Here is a 20,213-nt window from a genome sequence, read left to right on the forward strand (position 1 = left end):
TATACAAGCTTACAGAAAAACATCTTCAGAAAAGTTAACTCGGAAGCGTACTTACAATTGCATTTATCAAAAACTATTATATTGCTCCAATAAAAGGTGTCACAGTTTGCCACAAGCATACATTTTCACCAATACAACCACTAAACTGCACTACAATATTGGTTTTACCCTAAAATGCATTTATGTTTATAACATACAGTAGTACAATAAGTTTGCTAAATTCCATCCTCCATAATACCACATCTGGATTCTTGAATATTTTACTGTGTCCAACTGTACTGTAAATGTTCAAAATTATACTAGAACATCTTGCCAGATATACTTCCATGTTAGTGTTGTAAATATAAAATATAACATTAAATTAATTGATCACACAGGGATGCTCCGTTTTTTAATGGCTTGCTGGGATACTGCAATGCTTTGGTGTCGCTTAATACAATATCTCTAGTTCAGAGCTGGCTATAAATCAGACAAATAAAAGCAGCCTTTAATGTTCTTAGACTGTAAGATCTTCGTGGCAGGGACTCCTTTTCCTAATGTGCAGGATTTTATCAGTAGCGCTTATTCCCATCATGTTTCCTACTAATTTGTGTGAAGCGCTATGTACTGTACATGGATGGCACTATACAAAAAAAGATGCACCGTACGTACAGGACTCACACATGGAGATAAACATACAATATAACGTAAAGCAATAGGAGTATGTAATGTACTTTTAAGAAGAGAACAGTGTTAAAAAGTCCCCCCTAAAAACAATTTTACTGGAGCCCCATTTGTTTGCCCCAAACCAGTGACATCTTAAATCCTTCCAAGGACCTTTTGAAAAATTTGCTCAAATGTATTTTAGGACAGAAGGGTCAAGCAACGCGTATAATGAATATGGCAGATCTAGCACTGATCTTTTGTGTTGGTGCTAATTGATGTTTTTCAATCACAAGCTTTTAGTGGGCTGGAAGTGTATGTAGATATTATTATGAAGTATAATAAAGTATATTACATTTTCATAAGTTCTTTAACATTGAGGTGTGAGGGGGAGCAAGAGGTGGGGGCGTGAGGAGGGGAAAAGGGTAAGGGTGTGATGGTGGGAGTAGGGCGTGTGAAGGAGGGAGGGAGAGAGGTAGGGGCATAAGGGAAGGGAGATGTGGGGGCCTGAGGGAAAGAGGGAGAGCGATGGGTGCATGTGGGAAAGAGGGGGGGGCGGTGAGGGCAGGAGGGAAAGAGGGAGAGAGGTGGGGCATGAGGGAGAGGTGGGGGTGTGAGGGAGGGAGAGAGGTGGGGGCGTGAGGGAGGGAAAGAGGTGGGGGCGTGAGGGAGGGAGAGAGGTGGGGGCGTGAGGGAGAGAGGTGGGTGCAAGAGGGGAGAGAGGTTGGGTCGTGATTGAGAGAGAGGTGGGGTGTGAGAGAGAGAGAGGGAGGTGGGGGCGTGAGAGAGGTGGCAGTGTGAGATTAAGAGAAGTTGGGTCGTGAGGGAGGGAGAGAGGTGGGGGCGTGAAGATGTGCCTATGACAGCTGCTGTGTGCTACACTCTCGTGGTGGAGGCCTCCCCCCAATGTGTGTTTTTTTTGTGTGTGTGTGTGTGTGTGTGTGCATGTATTAATTGGTTCGTGCCCATCCCTCTCTCCTGAACTCTGCGACTCTGTGCGATTGGGCACAAAAGGTTGGGGACTCCTAGTGCAGTAGGTACGTGCAGTATGTGGATGGTGTGGATTTCCGCACTGAGCATTACACCAGAAGGTAATTAACAGATTATATATATATATATATAGAGAGAGAGAGAGAGAGAGAGAGAGAGAGAGAGAGAGAGAGAGAGAGAGAGAGAGAGAGAGAGAGAGAGAGAGAGAGAGAGAGAGAGAGAGAGAGAGAGAGAGAGAGAGAGAGAGAGAGATCTATAATATTTCTGAAGAGGGTTTAAGGTATCTACTGCATTAATATTTACTTTTTAAAAATAAATTAAACAAAAACATATTGTGTACTGAGAAATATTTTTGGTCCGGAAGGGCTAACTGCTTTCTATTGAACCACTTTAGAAGAAAGCGGGTTGAGAGAATGCTGCAGCTGTACAACTTACCTGTAGCAGATCTTGTGCATGTTGCGGCTTTAGGCCGACTTTTACGGTCACGTGCCAAAGTTCTCTGGTTTCTTCATCTTGGGCATACACCAGAAACTCTGTATGCTCAGGAGAAATGTCAAAAGTTCTTGCAGCAAATACCACTCCATCACCATCGATCCGAAAATCAGCAGGGCTACTGGTTTCATATTGTATCCGTCTATCTGAACCGCAGTCAGTAAACATCACTGGAAAGAGACAGTACAAAAAGGAATCAGAACTGAAAGTATCTACAGAAACTGGTTAAGTAATCACTTCATCAATGGCAAATGGGGATACTCTTGTAACCAGTAGAAAATACCATGGAAAGATAGGATGATTTCAATCCTAAATATTAATTATGCTATATTCTCTATATTCATCATGTGATTGGTTAATTTAGTATTAAGTTAGACTGCAATAATAAGAAGTTAAATACAGATGTGGAAATGTTTGTCAGCTAAGTTGTAAGAGTTTGAATTCAAAGGGTAGTTAAATAGAAGGAAAGTTAGTAAAAGAACATATAATGGAGAGAGGAATTAAAGGATTAAGAACAAAGTTAATTCTATAGTTCTTAGTGACAGACCAAAGAGTTTCTTCTGTCACAGTAAATATTGCTAAATGAAGAAAACAGTATTCTAAGATTGATAATTAACCAAGAGTATTTTGAGCTCCGAGTGAGAAAAACAAGTGAGACTGTTTGAGAGAAAGGTATAACTATTGCATTTGAATTTATGACATTCAGAATCACTTTACCACCAAGCTAAAAATCACTTCACCACCAAGCAAAGAACAAGCTAAGATTCTCCACTCCATAACCACTCCATAACTATATATGCCTGACTGATGAAAACCTGATGACTGCAATTATGCTGTAAATGTTTTCTATTTTGCCCTAGATTAAATTAAGAAAAGAACTGTGCTGTGGACTATTTGATATATATTAAATTTAATGAAGAAAATCTTCATTTGACGAACCAGCAAAGTCCAGAAAGACTAATCTTCTTTATTGGCGAACCAGCCAGGAGCCAATGATTTGGCGAACGAACCAGACCTGTCCTGTGCCTCGTACACTTCCAGAGAGAAGGGAAAGCAAGAAAGGAATGCAACTCATGAGATGTCGTGAGAGGGAGTGAACATTATAGCAAGGAAGACTCTCCAGGTAACCCTCCATTCAGAGCTTGATGAAAAGTGTACAGGTCACATTTAGAGAACTATATCAATGAAATATCAGACGGATTTCTTAGATTTAAAGGAACTTATGGTGGCCACTAGACCGAAGCAATTAAGGAGGGACACTCTAGGTCTGTTGCAGTGCAGAGAAGTACTCACACAGAGGTGATCGCAATAATATTAAGTTAAGGAAACTTAAGGAAAGGACGATGTGAATGGTTATATTTCAGTCGACGGGGATTTTCCTGACACCCGTGCCTATTGATTACATTGTCTTTGTTATGGATTTTACCCACAGACAGGCTAAAAAAAGTACTACTCCCCTCACACCACCTGAGAAGGTTGGATGTGTAGATTTGAGGAAAACTCTATTAAAGAAAGTGATGAGTGTATTTAATGAAATAGATAAAAATAAATTTAACTCTGATAAAGATAAAAGAAAATTTGAACAAGCTGGTCTTCATACATGAGGGAGAAATTATACTAGTTAAATGTCAGGATAGGACATGTGAAATTGATCTAAATTCTAACCAATGTTCAGTGTTATGGTTGAAAAATCTGTATTTCGAATTCCAAAGTTGTTGCAAAATTTCTAGAACTATGTCAGGAAAACAATATAAAAAGTATGCTTTGTGGAAAGAAAAGCAAGAGAAGAGATTAGCAGAAATTTTAAGGAATTGCAAGAAAAATTATGGATAGGGATTGATACTGAACCAAAAAGCAATTCAGCTCTGTCTTGAAAATATCTACAGCCCACACTGCAACAGTAAACCCCCACCTTTTTCACTGAAACTTACACAGAAGAAGTTGCATGTCTGTGAAGTTAATGATTAACCTAGATAGAAATTTACTAGGATTCTTAAAAAGTAGTTTTTAAAGTCGTTTTAAAGAAATTAATGCATTAATAGATATCATGAAAGTATTCAGATTAGTTACGTTATTATAAAAATAAGAATAAAAAAGGAAATTCTTCATAAATTAGTTTTTGCAGGAATAAGAATAAAACAGTTTTTTGTTTTCTCAAACAAGAGCGTAGGTAAATACTGCACTACTGTTTAGTGTACATTTTTTGGTATCAATGACAAGGTATCATTTTTTAGGATCATATGTAATTATTTGAATATAAAATAAGAAGAGTATAATTTCTGATTGTCTTATAATTTCAGACCAAAGAGTTTCTTCTATGTCACAGTAAATATGGCTAAATGAAGAAAACAGTGTTCTAAGTGTAGCCATGCCACCCGTGGCTACCAGTCTGTTTCTCTCCTGCTAATAAGCCCTGGTACAATCAGGCTGCCAGTAGTTGGTATGGGGTTTTCCCCGTCAGAGGAGCTGTACTTGAGTGACAGCGGGAGTCGGTGACATCAGGCCTGGGCATGACCAATCATGAGACAGACCTGATGCCCTCCTCCTTGCTGTACTTAAGGGCAGTGCCGCCCCAAATTCAGTAGTGCTTCTACCCACTTGAGAGGGGCAGGTCACACAGCCAAGAGCCTGGCTATTGGGCCTTCTCTGGTCCTCTTCCCTCTGGGGGAGAGCAAGTGTGTACCATACCGGCAGGGAAGAGGACTGCTGCGGGTGCCCTTGGCCTGTAGTGAAAGTCCAGGGACCATCCTTCAGTGGGTAGCTGAGACTGCATCGGGCAGAAACCTGCCTTGTTACCGTGCTGTACAGTGAAGACAATAAACCGTTCCTGTTTGCATATAGCTCCGGCCTGGTGTGTGATCTTACTAGGGGGAGAGGTAATCTGTTCTACCGTGGGAGATCATCTTCAGTTCCCTGGAGCCTACGGCAGATGGGCTGCACTGCTAAAGAGATATGTAGGGTATGAACCCCAGAAGCCTAGCCCTGTGTCCCCACTACCATCGGTGGACGAATCAGCCCTCTTGTTACCAGCAGGTATCATGCACCACATACATAGTACGTGGGGGAAACACTGTTACAAAACATTGATAATTAACCAAGAGTATTTTGAGCTCAGAGTGAGAAAAACAAGTGAGACTGTTTGAGAGAAAGGTATAAAGATTGCATTTGAATTTATGACATGCAGAATCACTTTACCACCAAGCTAAGAATCACTTTACCACCAAGCTAAGAATCACTTTACAACCAAGCAAATAACAAGCTAAGGCCGCGCATATAGTGCGCGCAACAGAGAAAGTTGTATTTCGTTTTGCGGCGGCGGCGCGGGCGGCCAGGGCATTGATTGGTTCAGGGACTGTCACACTTGCCCCCGCTACCTAATACAGCGTCCGCTGTGGCGGACGCTGCACGCACGAGAGCCCTCCCCTCAATGGCGCCAGGCCCGCTGCGAGGGGGGGCCGCAGCGCTCGGGCGAGAGCTGCTCCTGCTCTCAAAATGCATTTGTTTTGACGCGACGTCGCGTCACCATCACTATAAGCGCAGCCTAAGGCTGCGGTCCCAGTCACTGCCAGAGCGCACGGCTCGGCGTGCGCTGTGCGTGTAAGCAGCACCCCTCAATGGGGGAGGGCCCAGTAGCTGCAGGTTTTTTTTCAACTCAATGAAATTGAGTCCAAACCCTGCGACGGAGGCGTGGCCACGCCCCCACCGGCGATTCACCCAATGAGGGCGAACTAGCCGCGTGACGTAATGGCCACGCCCCCGCAAATCCCCGACCACGCCCCCTCCCGTCGCAAGCTCCCTCTCTCCGTGTAAGACCGCAGATCGCAATTAGCGCTGTGCACACGCCGCCCCCCCCCCCCCCCCGCCGGGCGCGCGTGTCACAGACATTACTGGGACCGCAGCCTAAGATTCTCCACTCCATAACTATATGCCTGATTGATGCAAACCTGATGACTGAAATTATGCTGTAAAGATGTTTCCTATTTTGTCCCTGATTAAATTAAGAAAAGAACTGTGCCGTGGACTATTTGATATATATTGCATTTAATTAAGAAAATCTTCATTTGGCGAACCAGCAAAGTCCAGAAAGACTCATCTACTTTACCATGTGTTCAAAGTAAACCAACAACAACTAAAAAATAACACTGGCTGAAAGATGATGTTTGTCGGTTTGGTTAATTGTTTTAGATGCAAAATTCAGAACTGCAAGTAGATTTCAGAAATATAATGGAGTGATTCTGAACTATCAGCCAAATAAGGATCTAAACCCTTATCAAACCTTAGTCTCAATTCACAAATTGAATTAAGCAGCGGTATAGTTTAATGAATAAGAAAGTTCAACTGCAAACCTTGACAATGACATAATTGTAATCATGCATGTCACCTCCATGTCTGATGACGTGGGGTAGATTACCCTCAACAGTCGCCCTCTATACAAGTTACTGGGGTTTTTTGGCCGCTCGCACTGCTTATGATTATATTAAATTACCCCACAATTAGAAGGGAAGATAACTTTGCCTGTGCAATAAAAGTAAGGCACCTACATGTACTGCTTAGAAAGTAGTGCCACCCCAAAAAAAGGAGTAGCTAAAATAAGTTAAATATCTCAAGTTTTACATTGCAAAGTTTACAATTTAAAAATATTAAAAATGCTTGTGGTTGTTATTAAAGAAAATGCATTAATGACGACAATTTAACACCTTCAATATACATTTTACTTTGGTCTCAGGATGGGCTGCAGCTTTAAACAGAATCTGAAAAACCTAAATTCCCACTATACTATGCAACATTCAAAACCTTTTCATCTTTTACTGTTTAAAAAGAAAATATACCCCAATGAGCTTTTAGAACCTTTATTTATGCCTAATATATAGAAATGCTCAACTATGTAGTATCCAATAATTTTGTCTGATCACCAGAAATAGAAGCTTTAGCAGAAATAGTAACCATTGTGAGGACAGCGAAACTAGAACCTTCAAACTAAATTACTTCAATATAAAAAACATTGGAATCTTTATGAGCGCAGGGATACTTACCCAAATGTCCTACTTCAACATATTACCACTACTTAGCATTCTCAAAATGGGAACTAGAAGCTACTGTGCATTTCAGACATCTTACAGATAATAAATCAGAAAACAGATCTGAGACATTTTCTACAATAACTACATTTTCCTTATAAAGAAAACCTAAGTAACTCTCTCCCATCAGTGCCCAGCTGGAAAAAGAATGCTGTTTCAAGTACTTAATCTACAACTGACTCTTATAAGGAAACATTAAAATGAAAGAGACAGTTAAATGTGTCCTACTGCAGAGTGACTTCCATTCCCTGAACAATGTGACCTTACACAATGACCCCATTTGTCAAGGGCATGTTTTGAAATATAGCAGCTGGGTAAGGAAACATATGGAATACCATGAATTAACCTTTGCTGTCTCAAGTCACAAGGAAAATGCATTTAAACGCAAGTCTCTCTCAAATGCTAAATGATACAGCACATGAACTGCTGAAATAGATAGACTATTCCCTGTAGATATACTCATTAGAATAATATTCAAGTTCTCTATGCCTGACAACAAGAAAAAAACATTTTTATCACACAAGCGTTTGCCTGTACTGTATATAAATCTCTTTGGGAAAGGGCCTCCTTTTGCCTTATGTTGTAATTTACTTGCTGCTCTTATCCCCACTGTTTACACTTTATTTACCATGTACTGTAATTTTACAAAGCACTATGTACAGGCATACCCCGCATTAACATACGCAATGGGACCGGAGCATGTATGTAAAGCGAAAATGTACTTAAAGTGAAGCACCACTTTTTCCCACTTATTGATGCATGTACTGTACTTCAATCGTTATATACGTGCATAACTGATGTAAATAACGCATTTGTAACAGGCTCTATAGTCTCCCTGCTTGCGCACAGCTTCGGTACAGGTAGGGAGCCGGTATTGCTGTTCAGGACGTGATGACAGGCGCATGCGTGAGCTGCCGTTTGCCTACTGGGCGATATGTACTTACTCGCGAGTGTACTTAAAGTGAGTGTCCTTAAACCGGGGTATGCCTGTACACTGTTGGTGATATATAGAAAAAATTATACATGTGTTCATGTAAACACACAAACAAAGGAAATACAACATTTAGTTGAGACTCAACAGTAAATCACTGGGATCTGAAAATTGCTTAAAAAGAGAGCTTTGTCCAAAAGTTAAAGGTGGTTGGCAGCATGCTTTTATGGAGAGTGCGCTTTCGTACATCAAGACTGTTTTCCGTAATAGGGGTTCCAACCACCTGGTTTCTTGGAGATGGGGCATCCGGTACCTAGCCTATGATGTATGCCCTCTACAAGTGGGTAACCAATACCTCACATTTCTGAGACGAGAGGAATATTGCATTCACATATTGTGTGCGATAGGTTTCACAATGTGAACTTTTCCCCGATTTGCCGTCTGGATACATGGTTAGGTTACATTATTACATTTTGTTTTCATTACATCATATAAACTGATAATTGGCAATATGGCAATATTTTAGGAATAAGCTCCATTGGGACAGGGAAGGCAACCCCAGTCCTCCCAAGAGTCTTGGACGAAAAAGGATTTTCCTACTGACTATAGAATGGCATTTATTCCATATAAAAAGGTGGAGATCTCCCTCTGCAATCCTTGTAAATCCTGAGCCCTAATCCCGGATAGGGATCGTATGCAAGAGATATAGAATATGTGACAGAATATTCATTTTGACCATATACTGTATATACAGCCTATCCAGGAAACCGGGTAATTCTCCCACTGCTTCAAGTCCTGTGACAATGGTTTCAATAAGGGGGGATATTTGACCCCACATAGGCTATGATAGTCTCCAGTTATTTTGACCCCAAATATTTAATATGTGTTATTAATTTTAAACCCAGACCAGATCCTGAACTGTTGCAGAATGGACATTAAATTTGTCAGGGATATTAGTGGTTTAGCAATTGTCAATAGTATATTGCGCATAAATAGACATTTTATATTCCTTCCCTCCTAGTTGACATCCCGAAATATCCGGGTTAGAACGGATATGGTAACTAAGTGGTTTCATTGAGAGTGCAAATAGCAAGGCCCCTCCTGTCTAGTCTCATTGGCTATATGAAAATTGTCATGCCATTAACTGTGATAGCCGCCGAAGGGCGAGTGTGTAGGTTTTTTTTATTCTTTGAGGACTGAGGCCGAATTGAAGCAATGTTGCGAACATAAAGTCCCAGTTCAGCCTATCAAAGATGAATTTGGTATGGAGTGGTGCTCAAATCACATATGACCCTGTCTGCAATTTTTTATGCATAAGTCCATAGATATCCTTGTCCGAATACTCCATATACCTTGATGGTATATGGAGTGTCCGAAATGACAAATACAATAATAATGTTGCTGAGGGGTAATGTGCCTAGTGATGTCCACCTAAGAACTATATATAGTCGTGCACACAATTTCATTCCAATCAGATAATGCATATGACAGTGGTTGCTGTAACAGGGTAAAAGAAAGGGCTATAGCCCAACACTTGTCAGCTAGTCAGACAGTCCAGCACATCCGGGGCTTGCAATCCGTGGTTGAAGAGTCCAGAAGCAGTAGGCAAATACAGAGCACAGCCAAAAAAAAGGAGAAAATAATTATCCAGGGCAACACACAAAAAGTTGATAAATTTATTGTAAGCTCACAAAGAGAGCTCTCCCTGAGAGCTTACAATAAATTTATCAACTTTTTGTGAGTTGCCCTGGATAATTATTTTCTCAATTTTTGGCCGTGCTCTGTATTTGCTACTGCTTCGCCAATATTCCGTCCGGTTTATTTCCCTGTTGATAAAATCTGTGTGACCCCACCTCATGGCCCTTTCAGTCCTGTCCATCATTAGAGAGTAAAGTTTAATTCTAAACTCTTGTTATTTATTCAGATTGGCCTCCGATTGATCTAGCTGATGCAAGGTTGTTGCCTTTCCCAATTCTAGCAAAAGAGCATCTGTCCCTTTTCTCTTTTGATTTTGTTTCTATGTTGTGATATAAATTATTTTACCCCTGAGTGTGAATTTATGGGTTTCCCAAAACGTGGAGCTGCTAACTTCCGGTGTTATATTAATTGAAAAATACATCTCTATCTCCTTATGAATATCCTCCAGGGTCTATTGGGAAATCCAAAGGGAGTTATTAAGTCTCCAATTATAGGGTTGTCTCGTCCTACTAAGGGATTTCATTCTCAGCCTTACTGCACTATGATCCGACCATGATGTGCAGATTATTTCCACGGATTCTACAAAGGGCATTGTGGAGTAGCCTGTAGCAATATAAATCCTGGGGATGCAATGCTCGCAAGATGTCCGTAAGGGCATATTCTTTTAATAGCCTTAAAGTACTTTTAGATGGGGAAACATGTTCGACAGGGCTACATTTATCAGTCCTAGGATTGAAGGCTAGATTAAACTCTCCTCCTATATAAATTGTAATTTGCCTGAATTCTTCAATTGCGTCTAAAACTGTTCTTTTAAAAAATAAAAATAAAAAGCGTATACATTAATTATGGTAACTGTTTCTTGATTTATTTTACCTTTCACCATTACATATCTACTTTAGTTGAATAAAGCTTGAAGTTCAAGTCTGAATGTATAAGTGTCACAATCCCAGATTTTTTGTTAGGCGCTGAAGCGTAGAAAACATGGGGGAAATACTTGCTATATAGATGTTGATCCTTCTGCATTAAATTGGTCTCTTGAAATAAAACAACATTACCCCCTAGCTTTTTTGCCTCCATTATGGCAGTAAATATTTTCTGCGGGGAATTTAACACCATAACATTCTAAGAAATTATGAAGATCACCATTATATAAGAAGGAGATTAAATATATCCATTGAAAGGTTTTTGCCTCTACTGTATGTGAAAATTGTTCTCTATTACTGTGCTAGGTTGGTGAAGCCCTGTGGCCAATATGTCTTCCTGCTCGTGGTTGCAACCACTCTCCTTTTGTGAAATGGGGAGAAAAAAAAGGGGGATGGGAGGGAGGGAAAAGATAGGGGGGAGAAGTAAGGCTGAATTCTGCTGAGAGAACTGACAGGCCTAGGGAGTGCCTTTGGGGGAAAAAAACAAAGACACAATGCGGCTCTCAATGTAAGAACTGTGTGCCTCGGCCTAAAAAGCACAATCTGCCCATAACATTCGACTTTAGACACAAGACTTTAGTCATCTCCGACCCCTTCTTGCTGGAAGAGTTCTTGCTAGAATATTATATTGATACTGAACCCCAATAACAAGAAAACATCTCTTTATAAAAGTAATCATTGAAAACTTATTTTGTGAACAAGTGAGTTCTATTGCTTAGTACTAACCAAGGAATACTTCCATGAACTAGTGCTAGTATGCTTTTGAGACTGAAGCTAGCCGCCCGTTCTCAGCTCCGGTGCCTATAAGCCTTTAGTCAAAGGCAAACTCCCTCCTTAGGCCGTGATTATACTGAAAGTGGCCGGCGGCGCGCAGCACTACTTAAAGTCAAATAGCAACAATACAATGAAAGTGTACATACCTAGCATGATGCGCATGCAGACAGGAACTGTAGGGCGACAGATAAGAGAACGGACCTGGGAATTTGTTCTCTGCAGGCGACGGCCACGTCACATGAGCGGTTCAGTCAATGAGGAACTACAACTCACGGCCACACCTCCACCACGCCTCCCTGTCTCCTCCGGCTGCTTCCTGCCTGCAGTGTACATGTCGCTCGGCCGGATCGCATTGATGACGTCACGAGAACACGCGTGCCCAGCCAGAGCTGGTATAATCACGGCCTTAGTGTGCAAAAAGACTTGAAGGGGTCCGCAGGAAACCGCCTATGGCAATCGTTGGTCTGATTAGGTGAGGGAAACCTCAGTTTAGGTCGAAAGTGGGGATCCTTGCATCAAGGAGATTTCCGTCTGATAATTATTCCAGCAATTCTGCATCTAAGTACAGTCAGTGGCGGATTTAGAAATCCGCCGCCCATAGGTACAAACCTTGGTGCCACCAGGGCCGCCTCCTCCTTCGTCTTGCTCTCCTCCTTCAGCATTGCATCATCAAATGAAAGATATCAGAGCAGAGTCAGAGTCACTCACAGATAAGAAAATAAGGCAGAAGTTCCGCTGTATAGTAACAGAACACCCATCAATGGGTAATAGTACTCACGACTTGGCAAATGGGCTGCTGGAGAAGGGTGGGTAGCGTCTGGTATAGCAAATAATTGTTGCACGCCTTACAACAGGGAGTAATCCTCGACTGGCACATCTCTCACGGCACTGTTCATGTCGAGTGTGGTGTCCACGCCTCCTGCGTTGCTAAACTCAGCTCTGTAGCGGCTCTCACAACTCCGCATCACAGCCAGAAGTATTCAGTGTCGGAACCCTCAGACCTCTCTGCCCAAGCTGCGTGATGTCATCTCTCTCAATGGATGAAGTAAAGGTATGGTGGCTTGTAGTTGCCAAATAAACACAGCATAGTGGATCCTCTGCTTGGCGTGCTCCCTGGTATCTGCATGCAGTATATGAACAACTCCCCAGCAGGGGACAAACCGGTGCACAGCGAAGGGATGAATGAATAATCAGAGGGATTTATTTAGATAAAAAACATGGACAAAAAAAGCACTGATACAGTCACTTTGATAAAGCACCCTGCGTGTGAAACATGTTAGAGTGACTGTATCAGTACTATTTTTGTCCATGTTTTTTATCTAAATAAATCCCTCTGATTATTCATTCATCCCTTCGCTGTGCACCGGTTTGTCCCCTGCTGGGGTGTCATCAAATGACACTGCAACACCACAAGGTGTTGCGTTGTTATGGTAACATGATGCTGCAGCACTATTTGACAGCACATTTCCATATACGCCATGTGATGTTGCAGTGTCTTTTGACGCCGGACGGTGAAGGAGGAGGTTGGCACAAAGGAGAAGGTAAAAACTTTACATTGGCCCCACGCTCTCCCATGGCAATCAGTGGGGAAGTGACACCTTGATAAACGCGTAGGTGTGTTTCATCTACCTTCACCATCTTGCTTGAGCTTGCAATAAATTGATCTCCATACTAGAGTTGCCCTGGATTTTTATTCATTCATCTTTTGTCTGATGTTTGGCGGTTTCCGGCTGTGCTCTGCATCTCTCTACACCGTTGGGAAGTGAGCGAGGCCCCTGTATATGAAGGGGGTGAAGGGAAATTTGCTGCACCAAAATTTTGCTGCCCTTGGCCAGGGTCTATTGGGCCTAATGGGGAATCCGCCACTGAGTACAGTAATAATATGACTAAAAACTGTGCAGTTTGGTATCAGATTCCACTTAAAGCTGCAGTTCAAGCTGCCATTTAAAAAAAAATATATATATATATATATATATTTTTTTTTTACCATTCAATATGTGCATCAATACAATGTGCACACTGACAAGTGATTAGCTAAGCTGAAGATCGATCTGTTCTCCTGTAATCGATCGCTTGCTCAGGGATATTTAATTCAGTTTTTGCACAGCATTCTGGGCAATGTAGTCCTGAATATGATTGATTGGACAGTTACTAGATACAATTGATGCACTGCTAGAGAGAGGGCGGGGCTAAGAAGGGGAAGGGGGCTGTCACTTTGCAAATGCTTCCAACATTAGAAACATTAAACATGTCTTTAAAACATTTTTTTAAATGCTATTTTCTCATAGTACAGAACTGATTTATTAAAAAACAAAACAAAAAACAAACAAACAAAAAAAAAAACACGTAGGATATTGCTTGAACGGCTGCTTTAATATTTATACTGCATGCATTTGTTTTTTTGCTTGGTTTAAAAAAATACATGTATGTTTCAGTAAACTTCATGAATGCTACACTGTTATACTTCCTTTTGTTCACTGTACCGTGATGGAAAGAAGCCTGCTAAGAATATAGCATTTATAGAATTTCTGAAGAAGCCTGATTACACACTATTCAGTGGAGTCATGCATGGACAAAACACTGTATCGGGAGTAATAATGAGAAAATCAGAGCAAACAATTACAAAAACTGAAAAATAATGATAAAACACAAACACTGACAGAAAATGTACTACTTGTTGTAGATCAAGAAAGCCAAAACATGCTACACAAGGTTAGCTTTTTTATTTGCTTCCTGAAATGTTTCCCTTCAGAATCCTTAGACAACAGTTCATTAAGCACGGAATACATAAAGCCTGTTAGGCATAATGTAGAACTGAAGCAGCTTAGATCAGAAATGCCAGCAGCTAATGAAGTGGAGAAATGCAACCATGAAACTGTTCCGTTTTAAAGAAAATAAGTGAAAAAACATACACAAAAAAGGAGATTTAGTGAAAAGTAATAAGCTGTCAAAACATTTTTATCACAGACAAAAATCTGTGTCATGATTTGATATGTCCAATTTCATACCAGGCTCTTCTAAAAACAGAGGGATTATTGTCATTCGCTCTTGCATGCATTCAAATAAGTCCAAAAATGTGAACTGTTCACTGCTTCATTGATATTCTCCCTCTAGGCTAAAGCACAATCTGAAATTCAATGAAAACTCTCTTTCATTTGACAGCTCCCTGCGAAAAATGTATCAAATTGCTGGTGCCCTGGCTAAATTATGCTCTTTGTACAGGGAATGGCCATTAACAAATTACACAGAAGTCTAACTATCCGTAATTAAATTACTCTAACAGAGTACAGGTTGTGCAGCAGCCATTTCTCCCCTATTCTCTGAATGCAATTTGGAGCTTTTTAACCCCTAGATAGAGTCATGGCAAGGTCTATAACATTGCTCTGTAATGCATTGCAGGCACGCACGTCGCTGAAAGGGCTTCATTTATTTTTTTGGTATAAAAGGGGTCTTCCCTAAGAGATTCATGCTGTAAATTTCTCTTATGGGCAATTAAGAAATTATGCTTGAAAAACACGGACATACATAAATGAAGCTTTGTTTAGACTTTGAAATTAGTTTTGTTTATTATTATTATTAATATAATACATATATTAAGGTTATTTTAATTATTTCTGTATTAATTAGCACATTTACATTTCTGTATTAATTAGGAACATTTTCTGGTTTTTTTTGCAAACATATTTTCCAGCTGCTTCCATGGCAAAATCAGATAATAAAATCATTAACGATCCTATTGGTAGAATATATCAGAAGTCATCACTAAATGTTTCTCCACAGCATAAGCAAGATTCAGGATGTTTATTATAAATGTTATGCGAGGCAAGACTTATTTTTTCCAATATACTTTGTTATTTTACTATTCCTATTATTTATTTATGCTGTGATAGTCTCTTGGATCCCAATATAATCTCTATGACAAAGTTAATAAGTGCAACATATTTTACAAATCCTGGGGGACAAATAAGATTTTCTATAAGGAGGAATAGATAAAATGAGAACAAAGAGCACAATGTCCTTTTGTGAGGTACAAGGAAGAAATGCTGTTCCCAAGTCTGATTTTTCTCTTTTTAATGACTGTCTGATAATACAGACATGATGCAACAAGACAAGTGTCATTTCTTGATATTCCATTTGAGTTACTGCAATTATTTCAGGGCTGGAAAAATATCACTAAAATTCACCAGTTCAGGTAAAAAAAAGTCAGTTGCCTGCCCTCCTTTGTCCCACACCACGCCATCCTAAATACCCACACAGAACCCCCCCCCCATATACCCACAGATTCCTTCTCCCCCTTCATACCCAACAGATTCCCCACCTCATACCCACAGATTCCCCACCCCTCATACACAGATTAATTATCTTTTCATATCCACAGATTCCCCCTCCTCATACCCACAGATTCCCCACCTCATACCCAGATTCCCCACCCCTCATACACAGATTAATTATCTCTTCATATCCACAGATTCCCCCTCCTCATATCCAGATTCCCCACCCCTCATACACAGATTAATTATCTCTTCATATCCACAGATTCCCCTCCTCATATCCAGAGATTCCCCACCCCTCATACTCACAGATTCATTCTCTCCATATCCACAGATTCCCCCCTCATACACCAGTTTTCCCCCTTAATACCCAGATTCACCCCCCGCTTAATATCCAGATTCCTTCTCCCTTCATACCTACAGACCCCCCTTCATTCCCAGATTACACCCCCCCTTATACCCACAAATTCTGCCCCCTCATACCCACTGATTCCCCCATCTCATACACACCAACCCCCCCTTATACTCCGATTCTTTCTCCCTTCATACCCAGATTTCCCCCCTCATACCCAAAGATCCCCCCTCCCTTCATACCGACAGATTCACACCCCCATACTCACAGATTCTCCCCCCTCATACAGATTCTTTCTCCATTCATACCCACAAAATCCCCCGTCATACCCTCAGATCCCTCCCCCTTCATACCCAACAGATTCCCCCGCCCTCATACCCACAGATTAATTCTCTCTTTATATCCACAGATCCCCCCCCTCATGCCCACAGATTTCCCCCTCCTCATACTCACAGATCCCCCTCATACACACAGATTTATGCTATCTGCATATCCAGATTCCCCCCTCATACCCACAGATTTATGCTCTCTGCATATCCAGATTCCCCCCTCATACCCACAGATTCATGCTCTCTGCATATCCAGATTCCCCCCCCTCATACCCACAGATTCCCCACCACACATACACAGATTAATTATCTCTTCATATCCACAGATTCCCCCCTCATACCCACAGATTCCCCCCCTCATACCCACAGATTCCCCAACCCTTCATACACAGATTAATTATCTCTTCATATCCACAGATTCCCCCCTCATACCCACAGATTCCCCACCCCTCATACACAGATTAATTATCTCTTCATATCCAGATTCTCCCCTCATACCCAGATTCCCCAACCCTCATACACAGATTAATTATCTCTTCATACCCACAGATTCCCCCCCTCATACCCACAGATTCCCCACCCCTCATACACAGATTAATTATCTCTTCATATCCACAGATTCCCCCCTCATATCCACAGATTCCCCACCTCATACCCAGATTCCCCACCCCTCATACACAGATTAATTATCTCTTCATACCCACAGATTCCCCCCTCATACCCACAGATTCCCCACCCCTCATACACAGATTAATTATCTCTTCATACTCACAGATTCCCCCCTCATACCCACAGATTCCCCACCCCTCATACACAGATTAATTATTTCTTCATATCCACAGATTCCCCTCCTCATACCCACAGATTCCCCACCCCTCATACACAGATTAATTATCTCTTCATATCCAGATTCCCCACCTCATATCCACAGATTCCCCTCCTCATATCCAGATTCCCCACCTCATACCCACAGATTCCCCACCTCATACCCACTGATTCCCCACCCCTCATACTCACAGATTCATTCTCTCCATATCCACAGATTCCCCCTCCTCATACCCACAGATTTCCCCCCTTAATACCCAGATTCACCCCCGCTTAATACCCAGATTCCTTCTCCCTTCATACCTACAGACCCCACTTCATTCCCAGATTACACCCCCCCTCATACCCACAAATTCCGCCCCCTCATACCCACTGATTCCCCCATCTCATACACACCAACCCGCCCTTATACCCCGATTCTTTCTCCCTTCATACCCAGATTTCCCCCCTCATACCCAAAGATCCCCCCTCCCCTCCTACCGACAGATTCACTCCCCCATACTCACAGATTCTCCCCCCTCATACAGATTCTTTCTCCATTCATACCCACAAAATCCCCCGTCATACCCTCAGATCCCTCCTCCTTCCTACCCACAGATTACCCCTCCATACCCTCAGATTCCCCCTCCCTCATACCCACAGATTCCCCCTCATACCCTCAGATCCCCCCACCCCATCCTACCCACAGATTCCCCCCTCTCATACTCACAGATTCCTGCCCCCCTCACAGTCACAGATTCCTCCCCCCCACATACACACCTTTTCCTTGGACTGTCCAGCTTAAAGTCAGTGTGCCTGTCATTCACCGCCAGGGCCTCAATACTTGCACCCCACAATGCTTTGCACTTAAACAGAGACCGCAGCGCCAGACGCAACGCACTGTGGGGCGCAATGAAGAGGAGGCAGCAACCCACACGTCTGCCCTGATTTTCCACTCCCTAATGATTTTGCATTCACACATGACCAAAAGCTAAAGATTAAATGTGTAGTACCTACTTAAATCACAAATGGAAAAACAACTGAACACAGAGATATTCCTTAAAAAAAAAAAAAAATTGGAACTATTTAAATATAGTGTAGCCCCCTATAAACAGCACAGGCTATATATATCTTCCTCCTACTGTGGTAAGTCCTGTTAGGGGTAGGCACCAGTAGTGATCATGGGTTTTCCCCCCTTCATGCCCTGCCCTGAGTGATAGATGCAGGCCCCTGACTCTGCTGCAGGCATGAGACAGAGGGGAGGTCCTGCTGACATCATGAGGGGTGGGGCTAAGCCTATTTAGCAGCCCATTCCTGTAAGTGACAGTTAGTCTATTCTGGAGTCTACGAGGGAGTGGACTCTGGAGTCTGTCCTGGGAGTGAGAGGAATATACCTAGCTCCGTCCTGGGAGCAAGCAAGAGAGAGAACTCTGGCCTATGACATTTGGAGAACGAGCCGAGTTCAGGTGGACCAATGCCCCTCACCCCGATGATGGGGTGATTGGGAGAATCCATTCCCCACCCAGAGGATACCCTCTGAGGTGGGCAGTGGGGTATTGAGACCCCAGCACAGTCCATCCTGTCAGAGTGCACACTTGGAGGGAAGGAGAGGAGGAAAGGCCTGTACAGAGTGGAGGGTCGTGCGAATTGTGGACATTGCTGTTGTTGTTGTAGCTGCTTGTCGCTACTACTGCCGGGCACTGCTCGGAGCAATAAAGAGAGACATTACCTTTTTACTAAAGACTGTTGTGTGATTCTGGAGCATCCACTCTGGGACCAGGGATCACTCTTCTATACGGGTCCTACCCCATACCCTGGGAAGGTATAGAGGATGGAGGCGCTGCACCACCACTGAAAGCATGGAGGCTACTACCCCAGAAGCCTGGTCCTGTTATCCCCCACACCACCGCGTGAGACTCAGGCCCTCCTGTTCCACACAGGTACGCACCACCCAGTACATGTAATCCGCCCTCACACACCCTAGATATGTCAGATGAGTCTAGGGGGGGTGGGGAATAAGGGTTACAATAGCATTCCTTTTTTTTAGGTGACAACACTAAATAATATCTTCATTAGAGATGGGCAAAACTGGGTGTGTGAGACCAGAAACTTAAATCCTCTAATCCCCAAATTCAAAGCCAAAAGACATAAGAGTTTTAGAAGCAAAACTGAAAAATTATTTAAAATTTTAACCAAAAATCCCCGAACAAGTGCCCATCTCTAGGTGTTTTTTGCCATATCATCTTAAAATTGTTGACATTTTGACATACCCCCAACATTGGTCTATTTTAGCCCCACACACTCCTCGTATACTCCCTCATATTCTACACCCCTCAATATAATACAAGTCTTTATAAAGACCCCCACACCCTACATATAGTCTAAACCTATCAATATGGACGCTACACCCCTCATATACCTCTACCACACGACTGTAATAACCCCCATTACACTACAATAATAACCGAGTTGGCAGCCGCTCTATTTTACAGGGACAACTCCTTGCAGCTGTAGGCAGAACCTGCTTCAGGGGCCCTGGTAGAGAGGTGCCGGGACGCAGAGCGCAATCACTGAGGGTTCTGGTATCACTACGATGTCCCAATGCTGCTCGCTCTCTGCAACCACAGGCCAATCAGAATCTTTGGCGGTTGATAAGCTCGCCGTGTAGTGAGCGTCGACTAATATTCTGATTGGCCAGAACAAGCAGGTTCACTGCTTGGGAACTGGTACAGCACCTGCCAAAACATTACTGTAACAGACAAACCAGTACAGATGGAGAGTGAGCAGCTGCTGTGTGCAGCATCAGTTGAAGATTACTTGTAATATGATAAATGGCTTCATATTTTTACAAATATGACTTTTTATACTTTTTATTGGACATATTCATCTTATTGACTGTGGCAATTTAGAAAAATGGCACTTTTTCAAA

General features: G+C 42.2%; 1 protein-coding gene across 4 annotated transcripts in view; it reads right to left on the bottom strand.

Annotated features, from left to right (window-relative positions):
- Positions 1–20,213, bottom strand: part of CDH2 (cadherin 2) — a 221,856-nt gene that overhangs the window by 44,409 nt on the left and 157,234 nt on the right. For 3 of the 4 annotated variants that reach the window (XM_075584824.1, XM_075584832.1, XM_075584835.1), the window contains one exon: positions 2,068–2,294. In XM_075584824.1, coding sequence (XP_075440939.1) covers positions 2,068–2,294 — 227 coding nt within the window. Of the gene's footprint in view, positions 1–2,067; positions 2,295–11,674; positions 11,697–20,213 lie in introns of those variants that run through there. The other variant, XM_075584834.1, reaches the window with a different exon arrangement.

This window comes from Ascaphus truei, chromosome 2, assembly GCF_040206685.1.
Source record: "Ascaphus truei isolate aAscTru1 chromosome 2, aAscTru1.hap1, whole genome shotgun sequence".
Lineage (NCBI taxonomy): Eukaryota > Metazoa > Chordata > Amphibia > Anura > Ascaphidae > Ascaphus > Ascaphus truei.